The sequence below is a fragment of the Maylandia zebra genome, linkage group LG20 (assembly GCF_041146795.1).
Source record: "Maylandia zebra isolate NMK-2024a linkage group LG20, Mzebra_GT3a, whole genome shotgun sequence".
NCBI lineage: Eukaryota > Metazoa > Chordata > Actinopteri > Cichliformes > Cichlidae > Maylandia > Maylandia zebra.
Genome location: NC_135186.1, coordinates 20,554,519 through 20,566,836, shown reverse-complemented (window position 1 = coordinate 20,566,836; position 12,318 = coordinate 20,554,519). Strand labels below are relative to the sequence as shown.

Here is a 12,318-nt window from a genome sequence, read left to right as displayed (position 1 = left end):
TGTGAATGGGTGAATGTGGCACTTCGAGTGCTCTGGGAGAGCAGAAAAGTGCTAAAAAATAGAATCTGCCCATTTACCATCTAACTCTTTGCATTGTTCCCCTGAACTGAAAAACTGAAAAAACAGTTTTAGAGTTTTCATTTGATTTTTCAAACTTTTTATCCAGTTTAGTTCTCATTTCAGGTCAAATTATTATTAAAATAAAAAAACAAAACTAAAATCAGAAGTACTTGAATTCCTGGTATAACTGTGAAATGCATACCTTAAAGCAGATAACTCATAAACTGGAGAGGTAAGGGTGTCTCACACTATTCCTCTATCCTTGCCTCACTGGTACTGTACTCTTCAAGTTCCAGTCCTACCTTTCGATTTTGGCTATCCTCTGTAGCAGAAACGCTTATCCAAGTCTTTCTCACCATCTGGCTGGATTACGGCTGTTCAGGATTTCCAGCAAAGACCTGGACAGGCTCCAGTATGTCCAGAACTCAGCTGCTATGATTTTAACATGCACTTATCTCTGGAACATGTCACTTCAACCGACTCTCAGTTGACTCCCAGACTAGTCACACATTACTTACAAGATCCTTCTTCTCACTTACAAATCCCTTGATGCTCTGGGCCCTCAGTACCTGTCTGACACTGCTGCACCCATACACACAGTCTCAGATACTGCAGTACTCAGCCAGGGGTTTACTTTCTGTCCCTCACAACAACCTCCAAACCTTTGGGAACAGAGCCTTTAGTGTGGCAGCCCCCACCCTCTGGAACTCTCGCAACGCCCCATCACTGGACTCTTTTTAAAAATCTTCTCAAAACTCACCTCTAGCCACAAAGCTTTTAACCTCTAGCCTTTTTATTTATATACACTACCGGTCAAAAGTTTTAGAACACCCCAGATTTTCCAGTTATTTATTGCAATTTTTGAACAGTATTGTACTGCAGAAAGCAGTGTGATGGTACACAAATGGTGAAAAAAAGGTGATTAACAATGGAAGAGAGACAGACCATCATAACACGTATAAATGTCGGTCTGTCCTACAGAGAAACTGCAAAGAAAGTCAAGGTGTCAGTGAGTCCAGTTTCCTTCACCATCCAAAGGCTCAGAAACAAACTGACAGGAAGAGGTCTGCAGACCCAAAGACACGACTCAATCAGAGGACAAGTTAACAGCTGTGTGATAGGCGGCTCACAGGACAACAGCTTCAAGCAGCTTAATAGTGGTCGTAGTAAGAAAGTCTCAGTTTCAGCTGTGAAGAGAAGACTTTGAGCTGCAGGTTTGACAGGACGAGTTGCAGCAAGAAAGCCAGACGTCAGAATAAGACAAAGAGGCTTGGCTGGGCCGTGAAACACCACCATTGGACTACTGAAGACTGGAAGAAGGTATTATGGACTGATGGATCAACATTTGAAATCTTGAGATCATCACACAGGATCTTTGCGGTGGAGTAGGTGAAGGATGGTTCCACAGTGTGTGGCATCGACTGTCAAACATGGAGGAGGAAGTGTGATGGTCTGGGGCTGTTTGCCGGTGACTTGTACAGAGTGAGAGGCACCCTGAACCAAAACCACAGCATTGTGCAGCACCATGCAGGACCCTCTGGTATGACCTTGGTTGGTCAGGGCTTCATCCTACAGCAACATAAAGACCCAAAACCTAAATCCAAGCTGTGCCAGAACTACCTCAGGAACAAAGAACAAGGTGATGAGCTTGAAAACACGGAGTGTCCAGCACAGTCTCCAGACTTAAACCCCATCGAGCTGGTTTGGGATGAAGTGGACAGAAGAGTGAAAGCAAAGCAACCTACAAGGTCCACGTTTATGGGAACTTCTGCTACAGATATGGGAGAATATTTGATTTCTATTGTAGAAAGAAGCCACGACTGTCTTCAGCTGTTATATCTGCCAAAGGGGGCGACTTTGATGAGTCAACCCTTTTTTTAAGCTACTATACAAGACTAAGTTATTCACGATAATAATTTAAAGCATCTTCAGTACTTGTGTCTGTGAAGGTTCTCAGTCATCCAGGTCATTGTAGTCAAAGGAGCTTGCAAAGAAAAGCGTCTGGGCTTCTTTAAGTTGCTTCAAGACGTTTGACCTCTCATCCGAGAAGCTTCTTCAGTTCTAAGGTCAAATGGTGGGGAGTCCCAGATTTAAACCTAGTGGGAGTACTTCAGTACTTGTGATTAATGATTTGGCATGATATAAATAAAACTGGGGTGTTTTTTGTTTCATTTATTTTATTTACTTATCTTTTCTCCTTGTTACTATGTGGAGTGATATATTCTTACTGTAAATTTGTTGTTTGGTTTGAGTTAGGACAGGAAATAAGTGTTAATGTTAGTTTGTTCCTTGACTTTTGGTGCCCACTTGCGATATAAGTTGGATTGTAGATGGGGGGCAGGGTTTAATAAGAATATATTCTTCTGCCTGCTCCTTTTCACACGTGGTTGCAGTGCTTTACTGACAGAAAGTGTAGTTGGTTTGTTTGAAAGAACTAACTGTGGAAACTGTTGACCAAGTGTGAAATAAATAAATAAATGAAATGAAATAATGTTACATGCAGATGTTTCCAGATGGAAAATACCTACTGTTTGTCCTCATCTCAAACCCCATTCACTGTGAAACCATGCACAAGATTACCTCTATCATATATACTCTTTGAATCCTTTTTTGCTGATTCTGCTGCCTCTGCCTCTTGTTTATTTTACACGTTATGCCCATATTTTAACTACATTTTTGTCTGGCATCATCTGCCTGCTAGCCCTTAAATCTCTTATGTATAATTTCCAGCGTAAAGCAAACAGGGTTCTTTCCAGCACAGCTTGAGGATGGCCCCGGGTATACTTCCACTTTTGATGGTCAGCCTGTCTTTGCTTGGGATACCCCACAGGAGGAAAGAGCTAATTTCCTTGTGCTGCTTCTGTGGAAGCTCTGCTCCTGCGCTCATGTTGGGTTGATGCCAGGCAGATTCACCTGAGACTGGTTGAGGCTGGACTAGTCCATGCTGCCTTGTGTTTACCACCTGGGCTGCCATCTAAAAGGCGTGGAAAGCTAGGGCCCAACACAGCAGGAACCCTGATTTTGTGTGTAGCTTACGCCACCAAAAAAAACTTGTAATAACCAGCCACTCAGTTTGTAGTCTTATATTTTAAAGGACTTGTTCTATAATGAGAATCTGGATTTAATGTTAATCTTTTTGGCCTGGCAGCGTGATAATAAAATGTGGTATTTTTAAAAACTATATTCTAGAGTTCCAGTTCATTTGTGCTCCTCACATCTTTGCCAAAGGAAGTGGAACAGCTGTAAGCTTTAAAAAAAGACATTTTTATGCCCGATGATCCGTTTGAGCTTTCACTGCTCTTTTAAGGTTCATAATGATTGAGAAAGGCAAGAGAGTGTTTATTAAAACAAACAGTTTCTTGCCATTCTCAATCAGGTCACTCCTTACAAAGTGGCCCTTGCTCTGTCAATTTCCACTCACCCTGGTTAATTAATAAGACTTGCAGCCTTCAATATTTCCATCGAAAAGCAGGATGACTGCAGAAGTCCCGAGGTTTGGTTGTCTACTGTGAACACTTCAAAGAGCTCATTCACTCTTACTCGCTCGATCCTCTTATGTCAGTAATCTTGCTATAAGAATAATTTCCGTTTATCATTGGATACTATCAACTGTATTGTTTCTCCTCCATCTCAGCACGCTCTGTTACTTTCTGATGATGATTGTAACACATTTATCAATCACTTAAATCACATAAATAATGTGATGTCCTCAAACTGCTTCCGTTCGGTGCCTTGAGTCATTTATTTGGCTTTGCTAAGGTAACTCCTCTACTAAAGAAACCTAACCTTGTTGACAGCTCTATTGGTAACTATCAGCCTATTTCACAATTAGCAAATTATCAGAAAAATTGTAAAAAGTTTGTTCGAATCTTAAGTATGTCATGGTGATGGAAGCCAACAGTAACACGGAACAACTATTTCCCTTTTTATTAAAAACCTCAGTGTGGACAACCACTGTCCTCCTGCAGTGTGTCATATATGCAGTACAATGTTTCACATACTTTACCACTTTGTTGTTGTGAGAGCCGTATTCTTTTATAGCAGCATCAGTCACTCCGCTCCTCAATGTGCACACTGCAATCTCAAATATTATTTAAATTCTACTTTTTATTCTGTCTATAAAATAGAGAGAATCCTTCATGTAAGTAAAAAATATGTTTATTTTTGTTAGACCCCCACATGCAGTTACAGTAGTTGTTTAACTCTTTTCCATTAAAGTGTTTATGTTGCTCATCTACAATGGACTTATCGAATTAATTACCTACTTGAAAAACAGCCAGTTTCTCATGTCTGACACAGAAACATGCAAAATAGATACACAAAGTTGAAATGCAACTAATACAAAACCATACTTTTCCAAACTCTATATTTCTCTGATATAATTTCAGTTCCAACAGCAGAATTCGTCATGCGCCCCGGGAAAAGGCTGGACTATCCTAGGAGGACAATGACACAAGCACAAAAAGAAGACAGTACTGTTATTTAACTGGTCATGTTGCAATCCTGGTACCATCATCATCCTTCAAATGCATTTATTTCCAACTTCTACTTAAACTTTAAGTATTTATATTTCATTTAAAAAATAAATAAAACTAAGTGTCAATCAACATAAATGTGTTCTGCAAATTATTACTTGGCGTACTTTATAGTATGAACAAAAGTGGACTGTCCAAAACATTTTTACAATGAATAGTGTGAAGAAGGTCAATGTTTAAGGCAAAGCTGAGATAGTTTGGACATGTGCAGAGGAAGTTGGTGTGATGGAGGCAGATGAAGGCTCAATGCTGTGCCAACCCCGAAAGGCAGCAGCCCGAAAGAATAACAAGTGAGAAAACACATCAACACAATTGTCACGTTGTCAAGTTAAGAACTTGTAGAATATGTGAATGCACATTTAGTCAAAATCCAACTGCATGCACATTTTTAAGGGTTGACATGTTCTAATGCTCTGTATTTATTTAACAAATTTAATTCAAATTTGTGTTTTGCTTCTCCGACTGCAGTCCTACCTCTTCCACTATTGCATCCCAAGCCACTGGCATTTCCTATTCGATCGATCCTGGCTCCAAAACAGCCAGAGGTGCGTTTCCTGGTGGCCATCAGCAGGTCCTGGAGGCGGCTCCTCTGATTCACAGTCTTGCCCTCAGTTAGTGGTTGGGCTTTTTCAGATATCAGAGGTTCTTGGTTCCCCTCTTGGTCCCATCCTTGGCTGGCCTGGCTGCTTTTGGGCTCTTGGTTCATGTCTTCATAATAAGCTTCCAAGTCTTCTTTCTGGACCACTTCATCCAATGTCTCCTCAAAGCGTTCCAGCAAAGACTGTTGTAGAAATCATAAAGCATCTAATAAATCAGGTGGGACGTGCAAGTGTGTGTGTGTGTGTGTGTGTGTGTGTGTGTGTGTGTGTGTGTGTGTGTGTGTGTGTGGATGGGTGGGTGGGTGGGTGGGTGTGGGTGTGTATACATAATGAGGGTGACAGGCTGCAACAACACCCCCCTGGGAGCCAGAGTCAGGTCCATTAGACCATGAGACCCAGGCTGTCCACGGACCCCCAAGAATAGTGAAGACCTGAGGCCACACATCTCGATGACAACCACGTGAAGGAAGAGGGAGGCTCCACATGGAGCCCCCACTGCCAAAGGACAAGGGCCCCAGAGAACCAATGGGTAACCAACCCCACAAGAGGCCGGCCATCCCAGCGTGAGCCAAAAGAAAGGTCCCAGGTGATGAGGATTGTTTGTCAACCCTTGTTGGGACAATAGTGGACTTTTAGAATGAGATGAAGTTGCTGAACCCTGACCTCCAGCATCTCAAATCAGTTGGTTTAGCTATAAACTTGTGTGAGGAATTTATTGACAGTGGGGGTCTGTCTGTCAGAAAAGGAGGAATAAAAGCTGCCTCAGCTAGGTAAACAGGAAGCAACAGTTAACCCAGCTGACTCTCACACTGGATTATTACACCTCACAGAATCTCAGTTCCTATGTTATGTTTCTTCTGCTAATACTGATACTATAGTGTACACTGCAAGCTTTTAAATACAGACCTTATGGTGCAAGTGAGTGTTTGAGATATAAAGGATGAGTATGACTGTATGAAAAATAGAGTGCTTTTAAGATTGACAGTTGTGACATGAGCACCCGACAGCTGGTCAACAATGCTCACACTCAATGCCTCAGGTGCAGATCAAATTGAAAAACACACAGCAGTGACGAGTTGTGTGGGGCCACCAAGGTAGCCAGGAAAGACCCAGTTCATCAGCTGATCATCTAAATCCCCTACTACACCCTACCTGGGGTCCCAGGGTTGGGACTCACCATCTCCACCGCAAAGCGTGGACTAGAGTCAGCAGATGGGTCCCGAGTCTGAGAGCCCACCTGGAGTCACCCACTCAGCCAACAACAAACAAGAGGGACCCATCATTCACGATGTTTAAATTTTAAATATCACAGTTATCATCAGTGCACAGATATTGTGACGTTCACACTATGAACCAAAGGCTGCATACTTTCAAAACAATGGATGTTTTTATTGCCTAATTTAATAGGTATGCAAATATTAACAGCATATCAGGAATAAAGGTGAAGGTTTTGTTCATGTGTTGTCAGTGCTGTGTCAGAGTCAAAGCAAACTCATTAATAACTGTCTACTTCAGCCACAGCTAAACCACAGCTTGTTATTCTGGAAGCAGAGAGCTCTAATTTCTAGTTCACCTCAGCTAATTATAAGATGAAGGAAGAATGAAGATGAAGGTTTTGATGAAGTTAAAATTACAAGTGAAAATCAGGAGAACAAAGTAAAGCTGGTATATCTTTGAGATCAGATCAATGTGAGGTCACACTCTAATGATAACTACTTTTCGACATTGTGTTGCTTTGTTTGTAATCGCCTGATCTGTTGTTGTGTCTTCTTGGTGTCATCACAACAGTCAACATTTTATCTTGTTATGCCCTCTCAATACTCACAAATCCAAAGAAAAGCATGTCAACACGTGGTCTGATTTAAACTATATTTGAAAAAAACTCTTTACTTTGTCAAGTAAAACATAAATCAGTTATACTGGACTGGATGCATTTGTGCAATTATAAAATGCTTGTAGCATTCCTACAAGCATGGTATAATTGAAGACACTGATACCAGTGAAACTGCCTTTGAATGACTTTTAAATGTTGTAATAACAGGAAATATGTTATTCATGCAACTATTTTCTCATCTTTGACCCTCTCTCTGTTTGAATATCAAAGTACCTGACCCTTCAAAGTGTAATGTTTTCACAAATGGTGTGTTGATTACAGGTGTGACATGGTTTCTTACCTTGAGCTGAGCCAGGTCATTAGCAGATGAGGGCCTCCCCAGTATGTGGCTGCTAACCAGTGTTTGCTGACACAGCAGGGCCAATACACCCCACAGAACCTCAGTTCTCATGTTATGTTTCTTCTGCTAATACTGATACTATAGCATGCACTGCAAGCTTTTATATACAGACTGGCTCACATACACAACCATCTACATACACTTACCATGCGCCAGACAGGCAGTGCCATCATTTTGTAGACGGCCCCAAGTGCATTCTGACACCTCTAAATGATAAGGCCGCTGGTCAGATGTCTCTTTAAGTGGCGCTTGGTGGTAAGTGACATGTGTGTGTGTGTGTGTGTGTGTGTGTGTGTGTGTGTGTGTGTGTGTGTGTGTGTGTGTGTGTGTGTGTGTGTGTGTGTGTGTGTGTGTGGCATGACCTAAGGAGCCATCTTGGATCTCTGAGCTGTGTATTGGGAAGAATGCAGTTTCACTATGCAAATACTTAACACTGTCTACACTCCTAAGAATGAAACGTACCATAGTAGGTTAAAACTGCTGCTCGTGGTTCCATGGTTTAGATTAGGACAGGAAGGAAACAATGTTATAGTCAAAGGAATATAAACAGTATCGTGAATATGATTTATTACCATAACTGAAGGCATTTCTTCCTGCCATGAGTTTGTAAGGTAGGAATAATACAACCTATAATCTAAAATTATAGGCTGCATTATGAACAGGCATGAACAGGCGGTATTATAGAAAAGAAGAAGCATATACTGTGAGTATGTTTCAATAATAGGTGGCCTTTAATAGAAAGTAGACAAGAATTACATGGACTCAACTTTCAAGAAACAATTATAAATTTACATGTTTTATAACAAACAAGTAATTTTCACATATTTAAAGAAATATTTACAAAATAAATATTTGAGTTTTAATGTGTATTCGGTGAGTTTCAAAGTTAAGAGTTACACAAACACCATGTTCTCATTTTACTGTAACTCCACAGTATTAATCAGACAAATCAGAGCCTGAGGTCTTTATTGGTTTCTAGGGTCTTTGCAGTCGCACATTTTGGAAGTGCAGACTTTGATGCACTATGATAAGAGATTGCATTTCATGGGTGGAGCTTTGCCTTGTTCGCTCATTCAGAAGGCACATAAATGGCACATTTAATAAGGGATGTGCTTCACACAGACCCCTAATAATCCTGCAGATTTGAATTCTAAGGAGTCATTTTAAATTCCTATTTGGAGAAAATTAAAAAGCAATTTAAAAAAATCACAAGGTCACTCAAAACTAAACAGAACTGAAATAAATAAATAATATTTAGAGAATCATTTGTTTCATTTTGCTGAGAAGACTAATACCATTGTCATGCTCAGACCTCATGTTTAAAACATACAAAAACTTTTTTTTAATTTGCTTTTGTTTTTTCTTTACACTCTTGGCGTGGGACAATCCTCCACAGCTGACCAAGCTCCCAGAGGACTTTGTAGGACCTATGATGGCCAGCTAGAGCCGGAGAATTATAGGGAATGTAAAGTATTTGGGCAATAAAATATGAGATTTATGTGGCTTTGCAGCATTACAGATGTGCCACATACTTGCACAGTGTGACCTTAGCTGCCTTCAGGCTTTGAGCAGACAAGGACATTAATCTGAGTGGTAAGAAGGAATATAAAGGGAGTGCACTGGGTGTGATTGAAAAGTAATGTGATCCTGGACATGCTGCTGCAGGAGGTGTCTCTGTGGCCTGATGGTTGAACTGCTAGCTGTTGGAATGCATTTAAATTACCCAGAATTCATCATTGTTGTTGCTGTTTGAATCCACTTCAGACCAATACAGTTTGGACTCCTTTCCATCATTTGAGGAACAGGCTAACCAAATGACTGTGGCTGTGGTGAATGGATGTGGATCCTGAGCACCCAGCTTTTGCGTGCTCTCTCATGAAAACAGAGCCAGGAGAGCCTGAAAGAGCGTAATGTCATGGCTTGATGCTTTGGCTTTATGAGAACTCCAAACAATGAAAATTAAAGCAGTGACTGCAGTCAGCAGTTCAAAGCTGGGCGACCTTCATTTGGTTCCAGTTGCAGCAGCTGTGCTTCAGATGGGACTGAACTGGGAGCACATCCAGTTCCTCTTCATTGGATGGGAATGGGGTGGCTGAGAACCAGTTGAAACTTTAAACAGTGATTGCTTTTAGCACTGAGTGAGTTATGGGCATATTCACAAGACAACTCAAAGTTATGGATTGTTATGGGTAATTCAACCACAGGCTGCTGCTACTTCCTGCTTTCATCTTTCGATCTGTCCATTTGTCTGACGGTAGAATCCAAAGCACTTGCTCTTGTATTATTATACTGTGGTGGACCACTAGAGGGCTCCACTCACACCCAGTGTTGAGGAAGTGTGTGTTGCTGTGTTTGTGGCGCGATGTGTTCAGTTGATGTTGGAGAGGAATAAAGAAGGAGTGAGAATTAAGAGCTCTGTGTCGTCCATGCTTACCTCCACAATACAGTCTTTATCTTACAATTTAAAGTGCCCTGAGTCAACTGCTGTTATGATTTGGTGCTATATAAAATTGAATTAAATTGAATTGAAATTGGAGGCTGAGGGAGCTTCTTCAGGGCCACACAGTGAGCTGCCTCAGAGAACCTGTACACAGTGGTTAATATAACTGTCTTTCCATCTGAGAGGAGAAAATCAGTGATAAAATCCAAAAAGATGTATGACAAGAACCTATTTGGAATTGTTAGTGGGTGAAGGAGACATGTGGGGGAGGCAGGAACGTATTCTTTAACACTAATGAAGGACACCAAAAATATTGTTTCAGGAAAGAAGTAGTTCTACTTACCCAAAGGTAGCAGGCAAACCTAGTGATGTGGTCCCAGTGGAAGCTGGGAAGGAATGCCATGGTGGTAATTTCAGTTCTTAAAAAAAAAGTTCCAAATACAACAAAAGTTGCCTCGAGATGCTGTAAGGTAAAAGTCTTCCATCACCGGTACAAGCGGTACATGGTGGACAAATTGAATCTTCTAAAAACAAGAACCATTGTGTAAGATTGGAGTTCAAACTTTTAGCAGTCTGCAGGTAGGAGAGAAATTGTAGTCTGTGGTCCAGCTGGACCTGAGGTGGGGCCAGGCTTCACCTGTCAACCTCGAACAGGATTTTGAAAAAAGTAGAGGAAAATCCCAATCTAAACACAAAGATGAAGACGCTAAAGAAGTCTCTTAGGACATCTTTTCTGAGGGTCTGAGACACCGTAGGGATCGGTTAACCCAAACAGCATACGAGGTGTTTGAAATGTCCCAGTGGAGTTTTAAAACAATTTTCCATTCATCTCCATCTTGGATTCTAACCAAATAATTAATTTTTTAAAACCCAGTTTAGTAAATAATGTTGCAAAGATCAGAAGACAGAGTTGATTAAAGGCTGTGGATACTTACTCTTGACAATGGTTTGGTTAAAGTTCTGTAATCTATAGATGGTATGAGTGTTTTATACCTTTTGTTGCACACTCTACTTCAAACATACAAACTACACTTAAAATAAAATATGACAAGAAAACTATTACATACTCTTACTATAACTAAAAAACACAACTTTTCCTCAGATCCCCAGACTCTTGAATGATGTACATGGTTCATGACAACCACTTCAATAAAACCTTAAATCTAAAATGATAAATCGATAAACCACCCCGCCATTTTCTTCTGCTTCTGTGAAGTTGGGCCGTAGGGGCAACAGTCTAAGCAGGGAAGCTGAGACCTCGCTGTCACCAACCAGCTCCTCCAGCTTATCCAGAGAAACATCAAGGCATTCCCAGGCCAGCCGAAAGATTTCTCCAGCATGTCTTGGAGAAATCTGGTGCCCACTCGTTACAATAGCAATGATTAGTCGTCTAGTCGTGCACGTGCCTACTATATTTCTAGACGAAGAGATTTTTAAGATGGGTTGTCAGACCCAACCCATCAAAAAATATCCATAAAATTCAGATTTTTTTGGAACTGAGATGTTTATTAGCCCTTATAACAAAATCCACAAATCTTTTTTTTTCCTACATAATGTTGTGCATGATATATGTTTATTATATATTTATTATATATTTTTTGTATCGCATTTGATACATTGGATGTTTTGGCAACTTTTTGTTAACAACAATGTTAATTTTAGACAAAAAATTAGTTTTGTCCATAAGATTTTGAAATTATGGCAAGTATTGATCATGTTCATGAGATAGAGGTCTCAGAAACTCATATTAAATATGATACAAAGGACATTATAGGATTAATACCCTGTTCGGTGCCTGTAACAAGAAATCACATGTGATTTTTCTTCCCCCTTTATTATCTCTAAAAGGGGAATTTATTTAACAAGCTGGGGACTTGTAAAGTGTGGTGGAGTCAGTGTGAATTGTTATACATCTAGTGGAAACAATCAATATATCAATCAGTCAAACAGCCATCTAAACCATGTGGCCATGAAAGGTGGTTTGAACACTCTAAAAAAGTCAGCAAATTCAAATTCACTCATGATGATGTAATTGTAGCTTTAATCAGTGGAGCTCCTCACTGATGATGGAGTGCTAAGCTGTACTGTAATTCACTGTACATCACTTCCTTGTTAGAAAGCGTTTAATCAACCTCGGAGATGCAATCAGGTGCCAAGCTAAGCATGTACACACTAAACTACTCAGCTGATCAGCAGTAACGCACTGGCAGTGAAATAAATGGGAATGGAAAATCATTATCACCAATAAACAGTTCAGCATATTAATCAATGTTGTTGAGTAATGATCTGTGTCAGATCATTACTCTTTTTTATGAAGACAGAAAAATAAATCTGTTATCAAATGAATTCTGTATATAAACGTCCTGCATAGAGCTCCCTGCTGCTGTCAGTTACTCAGAATGACAAGAGCTTCTTCATTAAGACAACACTGCATGTTTCAGTGTGTGTTT

At 40.4% G+C, this 12,318-nt stretch overlaps 1 protein-coding gene across 1 annotated transcript; it reads right to left on the bottom strand.

Annotated features, from left to right (window-relative positions):
• Positions 1-4,202: 4,202 nt before the first annotated feature.
• nppa (natriuretic peptide A) lies at positions 4,203-7,560 on the bottom strand. Its single transcript, XM_012917749.4, has 3 exons — positions 7,369-7,560; positions 5,070-5,376; positions 4,203-4,496 (listed from the first exon to the last, which is right to left on the bottom strand). The coding sequence occupies exons 1-3, from the start codon at positions 7,477-7,479 to the stop codon at positions 4,492-4,494; spliced, it is 423 nt and encodes a 140-aa protein (XP_012773203.2). The 5' UTR covers positions 7,480-7,560; the 3' UTR covers positions 4,203-4,491.
• Between the last annotated feature and the right edge of the window lie 4,758 nt (positions 7,561-12,318).